General features: G+C 58.6%; 1 protein-coding gene across 12 annotated transcripts in view; it reads right to left on the bottom strand.

Moving 5' to 3' along the window:
• Positions 1-18,192, bottom strand: part of RGS3 (regulator of G protein signaling 3) — a 67,234-nt gene that overhangs the window by 9,140 nt on the left and 39,902 nt on the right. For 10 of the 12 annotated variants that reach the window (XM_048325514.1, XM_048325515.1, XM_048325517.1 and 7 more), the window contains 2 exons: positions 15,700-15,822; positions 1,063-1,713 (listed from right to left, as the gene is read on the bottom strand). In XM_048325514.1, coding sequence (XP_048181471.1) covers positions 1,063-1,713; positions 15,700-15,822 — 774 coding nt within the window. Of the gene's footprint in view, positions 1-1,062; positions 1,714-7,414; positions 7,619-7,661; positions 7,736-15,699; positions 15,823-18,192 lie in introns of those variants that run through there. The other 2 variants (XM_048325523.1, XM_048325526.1) reach the window with 2 other exon arrangements.

The following is an 18,192-nucleotide window of genomic DNA, read 5'->3' as shown; positions in this document are numbered from 1 at the left end:
GGAGCTCTACCAGGACACTGACAGTGTCACCACCTCCCTCGCACGTGCGGCAGGCAGCGGCCATGCCCCTGACACGAGGATGGCTTTTCTTTATCGGGGATAGGGCGGGTCTGAACCCCCCTTCTTCTCCTGCACACAACTGTTGGCATCAGTCTCCAAGAGAGTTTGGATCACCTTTTGGACAGCAGCCCCATCCCAGCACCTGTAACCCCAGGAGGAGCTCTCACCAGCTGGGCAGGGACTCTGAGCCCAAAAAGTGCTCCAGGAAACAGCATCAGGGTGGCTTTTCAAGCAGCACCCAGAGCCCCAAGAAGCACCCAGAGGCAAGGCAGGGATGGAGCTGGTGGGGGCTCAGGGGGCAGGGCAGGGTGTGGGACCAGAGGCCACTCTCAGCACCCTGCCAGTGTCACCCGGGGAGAACAGGAACAGCAGCACTTCCCATGAATGATCTCTGCACTGGCACCTCGTTTCCTACAACAGCGCAGCCAGGGCCAGCTCTGCTCCGGGGGCTCAGGGAGCCCCCCAGACCCCTGGGCTTGCACAGGTCAGTCCCATGCAGAGCTCCCTCAGCACAGCCTCCACTGCTCCTCCTGCGTGGTGGGGTCACATCTCGCTGCTGACCACAGCTTTTGCATGAGATGGACCCCCAGAGGGGCCGAAGCCCTGCAGGAGGCTGGTGGGGGCAGAGGGTCACACTGCTGCTGGCATCCCCTGCACACTGGGGACTCTGTGACCAGGGATTCTCCCCACTGCTGCTGTGAGCAGCCCCTCGCAAGCACAGACCCCCAGGTGCACCTCTGCCACCACCAGTCCCAGCAGACAGCGGCTGCCCAGGCCATGGGACCTGCAGGATCTGGGTGCAGCAGTGGGAATGGCCACCCACGGCCCCAGTGCTGCTCTGGGTGACACGCCCCGGGTGCTCCCGCAGCTGCTGCCAGACCAGGGACCTTCCTGACCGCTCAGAAGGCAGCTTGGCCATGGTCATGGAGACAGGGACCACGTGCCAGGACACCTCCACCCCAGGAGCTCTCCCACCACCACGGCCGGCCGTGGCTCACGTACCTTCCTGTGGCCCGAGAAGAGCAGCGTGAGCTGGTGGATGGAGCCGCCGTTTTTGACGAGCTCTTTCTTGAGGGTCCTGGGGGAGGGCAGTGCCCAGTGTGCGGCGGTGCCCTGGCTGTCGGAGCAGTTGAGGGTGGTGTCGGAGGTGAAGCAGTGGCCCTTGGCCTCCTGCAGGAGGCTGCCCTCGCTGTGGGTGCGGCGCCGCAGCGAGCCCTGCACGCTCAGGGTGTAGCCGGGCTGCCCGCCCGACGTCTCGATCATGCTGCTGCGCTTCAGCTCGTTCCTGTCCAGGTACTGCTCGTCGCTGTCCTCCTCCTCCTCGTCCTCCTCATCCTCGTCTTCCTCCTCGTCCTCCTCCTCGTCCTCGCCGTCCGTGGTGCTGCCCACCGGGCCCACCGGGTCCTGGCTGAAGGTGCTGTCGAGGCGCAGCTCGGGGATGACAAAGGCTGGCAGGGAGCTGGGCTGCTCCTCTCCCTTTGCGGTGGCCACCGGCTGCTTTTCCGCCAGGAGAGGAGCCTGGGTGGCTCCCAGAGCGTCCCAGGGCTCGGCCGGAGCCGCTGCCTTGGCAACCAGAGGGGCATCACCCACTGCTGCTGCCTTCCCATCCTCCGAGTGCATCTGCCCCGGCTTCTCGGCGTCCGTCTCCAGCATCTGCCAGAGGGGAAGATAAAGAGGGATGAAAGCAGAGGCACCCCAAATCTCTCTGGCCTCCTTCCTGAGGAGCCTTTCCCCTCCTAATACCCCACCTACAAGGCTGGCACCGATTTGTACCACCCTAGCAGTGCTCTAGTGGGGCAGGATGGCATCGTCCCCGTGTCCCCAGGTGGTGCCAAGTCACCCATTGCTCTGTCAGCACCCAGCCCTGCTCCTGAGCCCTGGAACACCAGCTTCCCCCAGCTGGCAGGAGTGCAATGGTGGTGCTCAGCTCCCCCCTCCAGCACCCGGCAGCACCGGTGGGTTTTGAGGGTCCCCAGGGTGCCAGCTCGGCTCCAGGCGCAGCGGCAGAGCCGTAACAGTATCCTCACCCCGATGGCTCCGCGTCCCCTGGGAGCTGCTGCCCTGCAAGGATCTTCCCCAAGGGCTGCAGAGAAATCCAGCAGCTCGTCCAGCAGCTCTGGCCCCTCCTGCACCACGTTATCAAATGCCGAAGGGAAGCGCTGGGCTCAGCCCATCCCTGGATTGTCCCAGCTCAGCCCGTGGCTCTGGGTAAGCCCTACAAAACCACAGCCATTCCTGCCAGCTCCTGTTGGGTTTTTAGCCCTTGGGGCTGGTTTTTCCAGGTTTCTTTGCAGCTGGAGAAGGCCTGAACAAGCTCTGTCCTTTCAAAGGGAAAAGCCCAAGCGAAAAACTTCCAAGGCTGTTTTTGTGAGCAGGGGTTGAGCCCTCCCCTGCCAGCGTAGGGTCCTGTGTGATTTTTCTGTATAAGCCAAAGGGGCAAAACCAGCCCAGCAGGGAAAAAAGACCAAAGGAGAGAAAAATCCTCCCTTTAGGAAGTAATTCCCTCCTACGCACATCCTGGGCCGGGGCTGTTCCACAGGACCACCCCCAGCTAACAAGTCACCCAGAAAAGTCACTGTGTCCCCAGCTGAGATCCAAGCATTTGCACAAACCCAGCGGCAACCAGAAAGCCGGAGTTAACAAAGACACCCCCTCTGTATAAATTAAGTTGACTTCAGCTTCAAAAAGGGCAGCAGCCCCAGGAATGAACCCATCCAGCCTCACATCCCATCGGGAAGGGGCACCCATGGAGTGGACAGAGGTTGTGTCCCCCTGGAGGCCCCAGCCTGGGACAGCATCCCCTGGGACAGCCACCCTGCTGCTGGAGGGCACGGAGGTGACAACCACCCCTGCACATCCCCGGGCAGCTGTGAGCAGATGTTGGGCTGCAGAAGCTGCTGTCACCGCCAGGAAACACCCGGGGGTGTGTGAGTCCCATGTGCACAGAGGGGACAGCACTGACACTGCCCAGCAGTAGCTGCCTGAGCTCAGGGGCAAAGAGCCAGGCAGGTTTCCAGGAAGGCGCCACAGCCAGCTGGGCAGGAGCCCACATGTGTCCAGCTGTGCCTTGTCCTGTTTTATCCCACCCAAAGGGCCCCTGTGACACCTGTAGCACAGAGACACCCAGCCTGACTCACCCCAGCTGCAACTCAGCATCACCTGAACTCCCCCAGTGAGTCTGAAGACTAAAATTCAGAGACCACCATGTCCTTGGCCCCTTCACGACATCGCCCCATCCATGAAACAACTGGATTTGGTGTCAGGCACAAAGCAGATGATCCTTTCACCCCATCCTTGGGGCTGTTTCACTCCCCTCACTGTCATTCCTTGTAAGAAGGGAATGCTCCCAGCCTTGCCAGGCCAGGCTGCCATTGGCACCAGCGTGTGCCTCAGTGATGCTGCTGATGTTTTATTTGCAATCACTGTCATCATTATCTCATGAAATAATTAGAGGAAAAACCCACAAAGCCCTCGAGTCACTCCCCACAAAGCCCTCCCCCCAACGCTGCCGATCTGCCCAGTCCTTCTGCTCACATTGCTGGGTGCCTGCATCAGATAAGGTCCTAGAGGGAGATGAACAGGCTCCTTTAAAATGAGAGACGTTCGGGGATTAAATTAAATCCTTGCACTAATTCAATCAGAGCCTCTGCTGCTCTTCTCTGGCATGGAGGGGATGAGCAGCAGCCTCACCACGAGCAAGGGTTGGTTCCATCTCGGGCTGAGAGCATCACCAGGGCTGTGAAATCCTGTCTGCACAGGGCTGAGCTCTGCTCAACATCACCTGGGGTGGGGAGAGACAGGGGAGGAGAGGCAGCAATGCCATCACTGCCAGACCTGCTCCTGGCTGGAGGCACCAGGGACTTCATCAGCACGAAGCCAAGGCCACCTTGCTGCCCAAAGCTGACTGACTTGGGACCTCAAGGATGGGGATGGGACCAGGTTTCACAGACTCACAGGATGGTTAGGGGTGGACGGGACCTTAAAGCTCATCCAGTCCCACCCCCTGCCATGGACAGGGACACCTCCCACTGTCCCAGGCTGCTCCAAGCCCCAGTGTCCAGCCTGGCCTTGGGCACTGCCAGGGATCCAGGGGCAGCCCCAGCTGCTCTGGGCACCCTGTGCCAGGGCCTGCCCACCCTCCCAGGGAACAATTCCTTCCCAATATCCCATCCAGCCCTGCCCTCTGGCAGTGGGAAGCCATTCCCTGTGTCCTGTCCCTCCAGGCAGCAGTGGAGGCAGTGCTGAGGCTGTCTGAGCAGGGAGGTGCTGTCCTTCCACCTCACAGACGCACCCAACACATTCCATGCTCTCACTGCAGCAGCCGCTCAGGATCCAGCAGCCAACATCTGGATCTCTCCATTCTCAATGCCTTGCTCTCACTGCTGTCAACATCTGGGTGTCCCTGTTCTCCATGTGCAGCTTTCCCTTTTTTCACCATCTGCATCTTTCCCTGCACTCCACAAGTTGCTCTTCCCATTCCCAGCGTCTGGGTTTCCCTGTCTGGATCCGGGCAGGTCAAGGGACTGTGGAGTTTTATTCCATCCTCCCTGGAGGATCTCACACTTCACTGTTTCAGTCTCTCTCAGACTGAGAGGTCAAAGTAGCGTTTCCTGAGAAGGGGAAGAGAAAGCAGAAGCAAGAACTGCCTCCAAACCCCAGGATGGCTCTCTGGGGTCATTTTAGGGAAGGAGGATGATGGGTCTGAGACCAGAGCAACAGCAAGAGAGTTCCTAAGAATTATCTCCTCATTCAACAAGTGTCAACACACTCCAAAAAAGCCAACACTGCCCTGCCTGCTCCAACATCCTCAAACCTTGCACCTATTACCCACTTCCTGGGTTCTCTGTGCCTTCAAGGATCACTCCCTGACCCAAAAAATAAAGGTTTTTTTCAAGGTTTTTTAAGTTTTATTGAAACCAAGGCATGGCAGAAGTACTGCAAACCCTCTGCTCCTTGGTCTGTACCTCGAGCAGCTTTTTCCCAGTTGCTCTCACAACCAGGACTGTTCCAGTTGACCAGCAGAGAAAATTCCAGCACCCGTCAGCACAACATCGACTTCTCCAGCATTTCTTTAAATAATATGGCCTTGCTGGTGGCCCACAGCTAGGACTTCCAGCTGAGAAAACCCCAGCCATGGAGATAGCACAGCTGGGAGCTGCAGCCTGCCCTGCCCTTGCCCTGGTGCTGCCAGCCCTCCCACTGCCAGGAGTGGCATTCCCTGAAATCCCCAGCTCAGGGAGGTCAGGGATTGTTTTGAGGCTCTCAGCTTCTCATTTCAAAGCCTCTGCTCTTCTCAGTCATGGAGCCACCGTGGCTCAAGGAATGCCTGGCCATGGGAACATGTAATTGAGTCTCCCCTGGCTCCTGATGGGGATGCTCAAGTTTTGTCTTTCTTTTGTGGTGATGCTGAGGAAGAGGAGGCAAAACACAGCTCAGAGAGCTGCCCTGCACCCAGGTACCTCCTCAGCCAAACTCAGGGATTGGGAAAAGCAGGGAAGTCCCTGCAAGCCTGTTGGACATGGATGTGAGCAGGAGAGCAAGGGATGTGCTGCTGCAGCTGTGCTCTCACCCAGGAGGAGCAAATGGATGTCCTGGGATGCTGCAGGAAGAGCTGATCTTGTGGCTGTCCCAGACCATGGCAGCGCCATGCTCTGTGTGTCCCATGGGAGAACCTCTCTGGCTCCTGCTGCCCTTCAAAGGGCCTTTGCTCCAAGGTGCCTCGCCTGTCCCCAAAAGCATTTAACTCCATGGGAATGAGACCAACTCTCTCTCCAGGGTTATTTTGGGAGAGATGCAGACAGCAGTGGGTTCCCTGTGCTGGAGGCAACATCCCACCCCACAGCAGAGGGGTTGCAGGGAGAAGAGCACCTACATCATCCAGGGCCCCATCAACCTTTCCAAAGTAGGTTTTTCCTAAAGCAGAAGGAAAATATTTTACAATTCCGGTTCTTAGCATGGGACAAACTGTGCCCAGATGCACCAGATCAGTTTCATGACTCTGAAATGCTGCTGGTGATGAGCACCTCAGGATTTAAAAAGTGACAACAAAGAACCAAGGAAGCTCACAGCTCCAGGGAACAGCATCTAATGCACAGCATGGATGAGGGGAAGAAAGCAAAGCCAGGAGTGCAAAGCAGAACTACCAAAACCTGAGAAAATCTTCATGGGAGTCATTGTGAAAGTGCTCACAAGGAGCACTCCCCGAGCTCTGCTCCTCACCCTCTGCGGGGCCGGCCAGGGCCCGGGGCTGGCTGCACAGCCGGGTTTTCTACCCTCTCCCTGCTTCATTACTGCACAATGAATAATTGATCCCGAGCAATTAGTGTAACAGCAAAAGCAGCGCGGGTGTATCAGCCCGAACAGCAGGGCCAGCAGTGCCTGGGGCAGGGCGCTGAGGGTGGAAGCACAGATGGGACGCTGCGGGGGGAAATGTTTGTACCACCCCAAAAACCTGGCCGTGGGCTGCCTCAGAGCGCTGGCGGGAGAAGCCCTCACGAGGGAGGAAGCGATCCCGTGGTCCCCGCACAAATCCCGCTCCCCATCCCTGCATTCCCAGCGGGTCGCTGCCCACGGGGCTCTGCCCAGCCCCAGCCCTGCGCCGCTCCCGGGGCCGCTCCGCTCCCGAAACTCAGCGGGAAGGAGCCGACGCTTCTCCGAGGGCAGCAGCCCGGCCCGTTCCCGGGGAGAGGAGCCCGGCTGCGGGCTCAGCTTGCACCCCGCACCTCGGTGTCACCACCTGCTAAAGGTGCGGCCACCAACCCGGGACCAACCCTTGCCACGCCGTCACCGCCGCAGCTCCGGGCTGCCAGCCCCGACCCGCAGCTGCCCCGGCATTCCCAGCTCCGGACCCCAACCCGTCCCCTGCCCGGTGCCCTCCATCCCCAGCGAGGCTCCGAGCGTGCCACGGCTGCAGTTCCAGGCTGAACCTGCTGGTTGTTCCCCCGTGCCAGTCCAGGGAGGGTATCCAAAAGGCTGCAAAAGTCCTGGAGCAGAAAACCCACACTGTGGGCACATTGCAATGCTGGTCCCACAGCAGGAGCCAGCTGGTGCCGACGGCACAGCCGTGCACAGCCTAAATTTGAGAGGCAACCTCGAAACGTCCCCGCCGCTACAAATGCCCCTGCGCTCCTCCCGGGTGCTCCTCACCAACCCTCAAGCCCAGCCTTGTGCCAAATGAGCTGTGCAGGAGCCACAGGTCCCCCAGGAGAGAGCAGGGCCGGGAGCGGAGCGAGTGCCTCGGATCCCCAAGGACATCAGCACCCCTGACGCCCGGTGCCTCTGCCTCAGCCTGAGCCGGATCCTGCCCAGCGAAGGGTCCGGCCTTCAGGCCGCAATCTTTGCGAGTAAAACCTACCAAATGCGGGCTCTCAGCTGCATCCCCCGGGCCGAGCGAGCGGCATCTCCCCCGGCAGCCCCGGCCCCGCCATGTGCCCGCGGCGGCGCTCGGCTGCTGCTGGCGCAGCGCTCTGGCTCTGCCCCCGCCGTTATTAATGTCCGTGTCAAGCGGCGGCTGAAACCGCCCCAGCCTCTCCCAGACACGGCTCCCTCGTGCCCCTCGTGCTATTTATGGCTCTGCCGGCTCTCCCTGGAGGTGCTGTTACCTGCTGACAGCAGCGGACGGCCGCCGTGCCCTGAGGAAGGGCCTGCATCACCCCGAGAGCCGCCGCGCTCCCCTTCTGCTGCCCTGTCCTGCCCCCGAGCGACACCGAGCGCAGAGATCCCGGTGCTTCCTGCTTAATGAAACTCTGCTGCAAGTTCGCTGTTTGTGGGGTTTTCCCTCCAAACTGTTTTCTGTGGCAAAGGGACAGCTCTGAAGTGGGGGATGCTCTGCAATGGGGCGCTTTGCCCTTTGCATCCCAATCTCTGTGAGCGGCTCGACACCAATGGGCAGGGACAGGGAGAATAAACAGGCAGGATGGTGGACAGTGTCCATCCAGGGGACAGCCCACGCATGACCATCTGCTCCTCCTCTTCTCCTGCAAGGCCCTCTCGTGACAGCCCCGTGCACACCGGGCTGGGGGCCTGACTGGGCATTTCTCCTCCTGAGATTACACTTCACTGACCAAGGCAGGCAAGTTGTCCTGACAGCTCCAGAGAGAGAGCACAGCGAGGGGTGTGTGCACAACCACTCTCAGACACGTGCTGGTTTTATCTGCCCCACAGCCACCGTTCACTGACGGGTCCTCGCTGTGCTCAGCTCTCCTCCAGCACAGACTTCGGGCACACACATGTCCCTGTGCTCCGGCCAACTGCAGCCCCGTGAATGCTCCTGCGATGGAACAGAGGACCTGTGCTGCCTGCTCTGCCTCACAGGCAGCCACAGCTTTGCAGTGGCACAGGAAATGTGGGAGCTCCCTGGTCTCACTGGACACCCTCTGTCACCACGGACAGCAGTGACATGGCACAGTCACCCCCACAGCCGTGCTCGGCTCCCATCCTGCCTGCGCTGGTGAAGGGAGCTGGGCCTGCTGGGGCTTGTGCCTGTTCCCTCCCCGAGGCCACCTGGGTAGCTGCAGGTCTGTGGGACACAGGATGTCACCACAGTGGGGGTACCTGGATGTCCCTGAGACTTAGAGCACCCCCAGCCTGAGGGTCCCTGGCCCCTCTCAGTCAGGAATGACCCAGCCACCACCCAAACCTGCCCATACCCACTGCTCTGTGTCCATTGTGATGGGGATACAGCTCCTGAGCCGGGCTCCAGCTACTGCCTGCAGCCTCATCACCGCACGGCGAGTGCCGGGGGACCCAGAGCTGTGAGATGATGTCTGGGTCATAAATATCCCTGGCAGTAAAAATCCAGAGTGGTGGGAAAGGGGGAGGAAGGAGCAGATCCTGTCACTGCCATTCAGCCCACAACCCTCAGCACCCTTTCCCTTCGGTGCTGCTCAGAGGGGGAATCTCTGCAGCATTATGGGCTGGGGCAGAGCTCTGTCCCCTGGGAGGGATGAGGGAGGTGACATCCAGAGCCTGATGCACTCAGCCACTGCAGATCCACTGGGAAGGACTCATCCCAACACCACTTACACAGGACCATGAGGTTGGTGCTGGAAGCTGCTCCTGCTGCCAGCAGAGATCACTGGAAGAAAACATCCACCGAGAGGAGAGGGCCTGGCAGAGCAGCTCTGCTGTCACTGCCTCCAACAGGGCTGTGGCCAGAGCCACACACAGGAGGGAGGAATCCCAAACAGTCCCAAAACCAACACTGTTGGCTCCAAAGCCACGCACAGCCCTCCTGCAGTGGTGCTGGCAGTGCCCTGCTGCTCCAGCAGGAAGGTGCTCGTTCCAGGGCAGGACACCAAGCCTCGTGGAGGGCCAGGGGATGCCACAGGGGCAGGATGAAGCTGTGCCTATCAGTCCCACACCACTCTGGGCATCAATACCCAAAGGTCCCTGGAATTTTGAATAGGTCCTTTGACTCTGCAAAGATATCAGGGTTTGAGTAACTTTTGCAAGGAGTTACTTGAACTGGACTTCATTGGCTGCCCAGCCACACACTCACAGCCCCTGCCATGCTGGGAGGGAAGAGGAGGAGCAGCCACCCGAGGCAGGAGGTGTTTGGGGACAAGGTTGGAGCAGGGCTCCAGCCTAGCAGGCTGCAACAAAGCACTTCCAGCACCTTCATTAAATCACAGCAGCGCTGGCTCGGAGCACTCAGTCTGTGCCTTTGACCACCCTGTGCAAATGATCTCACACCGCTCAACCCCCCCGGGCTGCCGGCGCCGCTCCTGCCGGCACTTTCCCTCTCACCAGCCCTTCTGGGGATTCCTTCCAGGGTTTAAAACTGCCTCTGGCCATGATGGAAGTGTTGGCGGCTGCTCCTGCCCGGCTCCAACCCCGAGCCGTCCTGCTCTGGTGGGCGGGGGGATGTGGGCTCGCTGGATGCAAGCTGGGAGAACGGGAATCACCCAGAGGCACGGGAATCAATCACCCAGAGGAACGGGAAGCACCCAGAGGAACGGGAATCACCCAGAGGAACGGGAGCCGCTGTTTGGCTGGGAGAGCTCCGCTCTCCTCATGGCTCTGGAGCCCAGCTAAGCAAACGAACGAGCCCAGGGGAGCTGTGGCTCTCAGCTGGCCCATCTGCTCCACACCTCGGGCGCTGGGAGCCAGCTGGGAGCCCCCGGAGCCTCGGTGCCACCAGGAGCAGCACCAAGAGCCTCCGGGCTGCGCAGAGAGGCCAGGTGGAGCCAGGGTTCAGTGACCCAGGGCTCAGGGGAGGTGACAAACAGATCCGTACGCCAGCCCAGCCCCACAGGCACATCCCAGCTTCCTGGGGCCTTGGTTCGTGTCCTGGCAGTGAGGGCTGGAAGCCAACTGATGTGCAACTGTTCAGCCTGGGGAAGAGAAGGTTCTGGGGAGACCTTAGAGCCCCTTCCAGTGTCTAAAAGGGCTCCAAGGGAGCTGGAGAGGGATTTTGGATAAGGGCATGGAGTGACAGGACAAGGGGGAATCGCCTTAAGCTGAAGGAAGGCAGGGTTAAGTCAGATATTAGGACAAAATTCTTTACTACAGAGGTGAGGAGGCCCTGGCACAGGGTGCCCAGAGAAGCTGTGGTTGTCCCTGGATGCCTGGCAGTGTCCAAGGCCAGGTTGGATGGGGCTTGGAGCAGCCTGGGACAGTAGAAGGTGTCCCTGCCCATGGCAGGGGGTGGCACTGGATAATCTTAAAGATTCCTTCCGACCCGAACCAGTCTGTGGTTCCATGACTATTCCAGGAGGGACAGCTTCCTCCAGAGATTAGAGTGGACAGAGCTGAACTGGAGCCTCAGAGAGGAAGAGCATCTCTGGTGCCACGGCCTCACAAATCCATGGAGCCTTTGGTTGTCCTCAGTAAGGAGTTTTCCCAGTCCAGGGCGAGCTGGGCTGTGCTCCCTGGTGTGGAACAGTGCAACAACACAAAGCTTTGGGTTTGTGACCTGGCTGCATGTCCTGCCAGCTGATGCTTTAACCCTCACTGGGGCAGAATCACCCTCAAGGTTTCTCCCCTATTCGAGCCCCCTGACAGCACAAACGAGGTGCTGGAGGCTGTGGCCAGGGACAGGTTGCCCCTCCAGGGGCTGCTGTGATGTGCTCAGCCCTGCCCAGTCTCTCGTGTCGGTATCGTGGAAGGAAAGCAGTCTCTGGTGAAGATCCAGGTTTCCTGCCCCTTGGCCATGCCCTGCCCCACAGCAGCAGATCAGCAGGATGCCCTGGAGCAGAGCTGGCACAGATGGGGCAGCAGGTTCCCAGCCCAAAATGGAAAGACTTTGGCCAAAAACAAATTAAGAAAATACGAAATCCTCCCCTCCTTCCCCATCGAAGAGCTGATCACACTCTGACTGAACTGCTGTGAGTGAAGCACCTGCTCAGAGGGACAGGGAGGAATGGGGTTGGCCACAACCTTGTCCCCAAGTGCTTGTCACAGCCACCCCAGGGCCAGTAGCCCCTTGACTGTGCAAGGAAGGCCCGGGAGATACCCCAGTGTAAGGAAAGGGAGTTGCTGGGGCAGGGAGCTGCCGAGGAGCAGGGATTGTGGAGGGACAACAGGGTGGGTACCTGGGACGAGGAAGAGAAGGCAGGGGATGGGACAGGAGAGGGGTGACCCGCACTGACCCATCCGCAGCTGCAGGTGCCCGGGGAGCAGGGCTGTCCCCGCACCCCCCGGAGCCCTCCCGCCCCACCGGCCCTGGTTCCAATCAGCCCTCGGTCACACACTGTTTGCTTTTGCTGACAGCTCATTTACTCGCACTTGTCAAGCACGTTGTAAATAAGTGAGAGAAACAGCCCTGCCCTTCCTGACCACAGGGACGGCCAGGAAGGGGCCGGCCGGTCTCCCCCGGCCGCACACCCACCAGCCGCTCATTCCCAGCACCGGAGCCAGCGCTGCCAGGAAGGGCCGGGGTCATCCACGCCTGCTCACAGCCGTGGCACAGGGACGGCAGCCAGGGTTGGGACAGTGCTGAGCATCCACCACCTCCCTCGGGAAACAAGGGGAGCACCCGTCCTGGACTCCCAAAGTCCACGCCACCGAGTGTCCGTAATTATTTAGCTTAAGGATAATCTGCATCTTTCAGATACAGCCAGCCATCATCTCCGAGGTAATCTCAGGTCACGGAGCCAGAAGGGAAGAGTAATCAGCCGTTCTGAGTGTGGAAGACACAAAGAAAGAAGCAGTGAGAATCAGATGGTGGCAGCAGGTCCATTACACGCAGGGGGTTGTGCTGGGAATCTTTTCCCTGGCAGCCAAAGCAGCTGGAGCAGCTCCAGCCCCTGTGCCTTGCCTTGTCCCTGCTCTGCAGTTTGCCTTCTCTTCAGTCAGGCTGAAGCACCCCAAGCTGGTGCAGCAATTTGAGGGTGGCAGCACTGATGGTCAGCACCCGGCCCGGGGAGGCCGCCCTGTTAACTCAGTTAATGCTCAAAGCTGCTCCTCTCTAATCACATTGCCATGGCTGCGGTTCCTGGCAGCCCCAGCCAACCTCCAGGCTCCACACAGCCCCGGTGGGGAAGGTTTGCTGCCAAGCTGGCTCACCCTGGGCGTGTTTTACAGGCACAGGGCAGGGAGCAGCATCCCGGAGCAGACCCGGACACACAAGAGGGGGGAAGGCTCTGCAGATGGAGAAAATATCCATAGAGTAATTCCTGGGAGCTGCTGCAGCTGCCAGGGTGGGCTCAGGGAAGTCCAGCCAAGTCTTAGAGCGGCAGCAGAGAAGCCCCACTTGCACCACATCTCCTGGACACTGGGGGTAGAGAGCGGGACCACAACAACAGCCACGTTATCCCTGGAGCTCCTCCTGCACTGACTCTGGCAGGAAAAGCCCACTGGGAGCAGGGCTGGACTACCACAGCTGCATCCCTCGTGGATTTCTCTTCCTCCATCTCCAGAAGCAGATGCTGCATTCACCATGTGCTCAAATCCCCCAGAAAACGACAGCTTTGCTCCAAACACAGCTGCTCTGAAAGCAGCAGTGCCAACACGGCCCCTGCAGGGATCATCCCCCAGCCTGACACCATCCTCCCTAGAGACACTGCCAGAGGCACTGCCAGAGGCAGTGACAGCTCTGCAGAACCCTGTCCCTGAGCCACAGGCACCTTCCTGCCCTTACTGCTGCCCTGCCCAGGCAAAGCTCAGGGGGGCCTTGAAACACAGGAGGTACCATCCCAAAGCCTCAAACCTGTCTGATTTCTGTGCACGCTGAAGGTTGCCACTGGTGGCAGCCATGGAGGCTCCTGAGGAGCTGCTCTCTGCTCGGACAGTGTCCCTTTCCCTGGCTCCAGCACGGAGCTGGCACATGGCACAGCTCTGCCTGGCACCGAGGCTGTGCTGGCCCATCTCTCCCACCCCACAGCAAAGCCCCCTTGGCCAGACTGTGGCCACAGCAAAAAGCTACCTCTTGCTGAGCTGGAGCAGTTCTGAAGGCTTTGCAAATCAGATTCCTGACCAGGCTGATATTTCCAGCTTAATTTGTCTGTTCGCAGAGCACAGACACTGGGTTTTTTCCCTAAATAGCCCTGGTATCAGATGCCCTGTAAGCAAAGCTAATGGATCAGTCCTCCCTTGCAAGAAGCAGATGATTTTCCCAGCTCCTACCTGCCTCTGCTCTGGCATCCCCAGAGAGGTCTGCCCTGGCAAACCAGCCTGGGCACAGCCCCAGCTGCAGCTCTCCCAGGTCAGGCTCCTGCCCAGCCCTGTGTGCCCACCCTGCCCCAAGCACCCTCACCTGTCCCCCTGGGAGCTCCTTCCCCACGCTGCTCCTTCTTGCATTTCACACCAAGTTTGCTTTAAAATTGCATCCTGGGCACTTCACACCTTGCTGGGTATGGTGCTATAAACTCAATTTAAAGTGCCTGGTAGTTGCTGTCACGCTCCTTTTCTCCCTCCTGGCCCCACACCCCACCAGCAGGATTTCCATCAGTTTTGGCAAGCCAAGACAAACCCCCTTTGTCACAGCTTTGGAGGGCCTATGCTGGCTCTGCACAGCACCCAAAGAACACCCTCTTGGCTACTGAGGCACGGAAAAGCCTTTGAAAGAGATGTGATGTCTTCTGGAATGCTTTTTCACCTGTCCAGTGGCCAGACTCCTTCCACAACTCGGGGAGCAGATGCTCCAGGGCTTTGCTCTGAGCAGAGCCCCACGTCCTGCCATGAACATTCTGGGCTGGGGAGGGCAAACAGCACCATCCCCTGAAAGCCCAAACAGCCCAGAGCTCCTGTCATGATGGAGAGCCACCAAGATGCCCCTTTTCAGGACCTGTTAGAGATACTCAGGTTGGAAATGTCCCTGCACAGCTTCACCCTGGATGATCTCCAGCCCGTGGTGGGATCGCACCCAGCCTAGCACAGAGCCCCTGGCAGCATCCAGCTCCATCCCGTGGATTCCAACAGGGCCCCCATGCCTGGGCACAGAGTTGTGCCAGTCAGATGCACCACAGGACAGCAGGAGCCGCGGCTGAGCGCTGTCACCTCCATGAATCAGCTGCCCGGAGCCGCTCGCAGAGTGGGAGGTTTGGCTGGTAACGAGGTTCTCAGGCTTTGTGCGCTGCTGTTGCTATTTTAGTCCGCCTGAAACGTGCAGGAAAAGGAATCCGGAGGCTCTGTCTCCTGCGGAGATGTTTGTGCTGACCCAGTTTGGAAGGCTGCAGAGCCAGAGCCGCATCTCCCTGCTCCAGGACCGGCCAGTGCGGCTCCGGCTGTGCCGCGGCTCCAAGGACGAGTCACCTGCCCCGGAGCCAGCCCGGCCAGACACCCACACACGGACAGTGACGTGGGGCAGGAGCTGCTCCACCACCCTGTACCAGCCAAAGGAGGGATCCGGGGGTTTTACCCCCGAAATCCCCATCTGCAGCACTTAAAGCTCTTCAAACACTCAGCACAAGGGTTTCTCTTCTCCCAGAGCAGCATCACCCACCAACAACTCAAACCTCATCCCCAAACACAACATGACCCAGCAGAGACTGCCGCTGGCCCAGACAGCTCCGTGGGGCAGCCCCAGCCCCAGAGGAGGCAGATGAGGGTGTTCTCTCCACCCACGCAGGGCAGGCGTGTGTGACAGTGCCTCAAAGCCCTCCACACACATTTCTCTGCCAGAGCTGCTGAGACAGCGCTCCCGGGCCAGGCTGGAGCTCCTCTGTGTGGGAAAAGTGCTGGGGCTGCCTCGCTGAGCGTGACAAACAGCACTCTCCAAATGACCCCTCTGTGCTTTGAGGACATCTGTGGGGTCAGGATCAAACACCTGAGCCTACCCAAGTGCACAGAAGGGGTAAATCTCTGCCCTGCTACTCCCCTGACCTCGGCCTTTTAATCAGCACCCAGAGATCACAGCTTGAAACTCTTCTCCTGCTTTCAGTCCTGCCCCAGAGCCGAGCTCTCGGAGCAGGCTGGCCACGGGGGTTGTACAGCCTCAGCAATCCAAATATCCAAATGCAGAGGCTGGGAGGTGTCAGCCCAGCCTGCCTCAGCTCCAGCCAGCGGATGCAAACACAGCCACTGCTCCCCAGGCAGGGCAGGAAGCTGCAGGCGCAGCAGTGCCTGAATACAAACTCACTCCTCACCTGGCAAACAAAGAGCCTCCTGCACAGCCCTCCTAGCAGGAGCATCACTGAGCAAAGCCCCGCTCTGCCGTGCTCCAGGCAGGAATTTCCAGCTCCCGCGTGGGTCTCTTACCTTGCTCTCCGTAGGAGCTGCTGCTGGATGTTGCTGCTTGGTGATGTTCTCAGCCAGACACCAGCAGATCCTCTTCTTCTGCTCCTGGGAGTAAGCCTCCAAACTTAATAAGCACTCCGACTTCTGACGTAAAGGAAACACAGGCAGGGAGAAGGTCATTAGCCGTGTGTCGCAGGCCCTGCCTGGCTTTGCAAACTCCTTGCTCCCTACACACCACAGCACATGAGGGGACACCTCACACACCTGTCCTGCACCCTGGGCACGGGAAAGAAAAAGAGACTGGAAATCAGCTCCCTCCAGACAGGGAGTGGTGCTGGGGAGCTGGGTTTGCTTCCAGGAGCAGGAGTGGAGCAGCACGGGCAGAGCGCAGGGGGCCCTGCACCCTGTGCCACTGCGGTGGAAATGTGTCTATGAAACCCATTCCGAGGGTGGAAATTGCTCTTTGCCATATGCAAACACTAATGAGGCACCAGAGCATGAACTGGTGAGAACAAGAGCCTTTGGGCTGGGTGGATCCAGGAGGAAGAGCTCAGGGAAGCTCCAGAGCAGCATCCCCGTCCTGCTCCTCACTTAACACCAGGCTGAATTTGGGGATGAAGCTCCAGAGCAGCGTCCCTGTCCTGCTCCTCACTTAACACCAGGGTGAATTTGGGGATGAAGCTCCAGCTCTGGTCACACACTGCCTGAGAGCAACATGCAGCAAGGAAGGAATTAAGAGAAATGATGGGAAGCCATCCCAACTGAACCCACCTCCTCTTGCTGCACATGTCCTTTGTGGCACAGCCCTGTTCCTCTTGCACAGGTTTTCTTTGGGCCAAATCTCACTCACTTACGGAACTGTCTGACCAAGTTCTCTCAGCAGCTGCCTCCCAGCCCTTCAACTGCTTCTCTCTCATGCTAAAAATTAAGCATTATAACATCTGCTGCCTGCTGGGATTTTGCATGTTTCGCTTTAAAAAGGGTCCAGAAATGCCCAAGGTTGGATCATCTCCTTAAGTGGCCAGATGGGAAGAGGAAAAAAAAATAAAAGCAAAACTTTAGGACAGACCGCAAAGAAAGGAAAAAGAGTCTTTCACTAAGGGTCATAAAAAAGGCCTTTTCTTTCCCCCTAGAATTTCCTTCCAGAAGGGCAGGTCCCCAATAGCTGTTTTTTCCCAGAAAGGTCAGAGAGAACCTGCAGCTTTGTGACTCCAGAGACACAACACAGCCAGAAGGGGAAATGCTCTTTAGTCACACCATTTAAATCACTGTTTGCATTGGATGGGAATTCATTCACGTTTCATCCAAAATCCCCTAAAGTGGTAAATAAACCAAGCTCCTGGGAAAGAGGGCTCTGGTTCAGTCCTTTGCCCCTACAAGAAGACTTCCATGAAGGAGAAAGTTTGAGCTTTCTTGTGCCTTGTCCCCACACTTATTCCTACAGGCCTAAGAACTGAAAATTCCTGCTCGGGCTTCCTGAGCACAGTCAGATGAACAGAGGTTTGGGATTCAGGGACACAGGGTGGTGGGCTCCCTCTTCTCCCACAGATCCTGTGATCCAGTGATGCTCTGAGCATCCCTGGAGTGTGACAGTGCTCTTTCCCATCCCAGATGTCCCAGTCCCTCCCAGCCTCACACCAGCAGGTCACCAGGCTGGAGCACTGTGACACCCTAAGAAGTCGTTCCCACTTTCAGAGTAGAGGATGAGCACCCATTTGCTGGGATGAAAATCCCGGCTGGCATTTCCCTGCCCCACGCTTGTGGTCAGAAGAGAATGAAGCAAGAACTCAGCAAAGCCTCAAAGCCATCAGGGCAGCTGTGAGGAGCCCACCCTGATGCTGTACCTGCTGCACACTCCCAGCCCTGCCAGGCTCAAAGCAATTCCAAGGACGTCCCGTGTCCCCTTGCTGTGACAGACACAGAGCTCACCTGAGCCCCTCGCTGATTCAATTACAGCCCATCTCTTTGATTGAATTCAGCACAGATGCTCAGCTCCCGCTGGCTGCTGAGAGCAAAGCACCCCTCTCCTCCCCCTCAGCTGCTGCAGGCTCCCTGACCTCGGCCACAGGGAATGTCACAGCCAGGAGAGAAGATCTCCCTCTGCTCCAGAAGGCAGGGAAAGGCAACCACCCCAATGTGTATCCCAGGGATTGCAGGCAAGGCTGAGGGGGGACGTGAACAGCCAAAATTACATTTATCCAACCTGTACATATTTGACCATCACTTTTATTCCTTCACGGTGCCATTTAACTTCTCCAACGTACATTTCCCAAGGAAAGAGCTCTGGTTTTCCCTCTTCCATTAACCTGCTCTCCCAAAAACTTTCACCTGGACTGGGGAAAGCCCAGCCCACACAGGCTGAGCACCCGCAGCTGCCTCCAAACCCAGGCAAAGTCTTTTGGGATGCAGCCAGATGAAGGGCTGGGTGTTATTTGGGATCAAGCTTGTGGCACGTGCCCCTGGAGCCTGGTGGTCCATGCTGGGCACCCAGCTGCCCACACAGGGGAGGCTGGG

Source organism: Corvus hawaiiensis, chromosome 21 (genome assembly GCF_020740725.1).
Source record: "Corvus hawaiiensis isolate bCorHaw1 chromosome 21, bCorHaw1.pri.cur, whole genome shotgun sequence".
Classification (NCBI taxonomy): Eukaryota; Metazoa; Chordata; class Aves; order Passeriformes; family Corvidae; genus Corvus; species Corvus hawaiiensis.
Note: the sequence above shows the minus strand (reverse complement) of the source record. Positions and strands in the feature narration are given on the sequence as shown.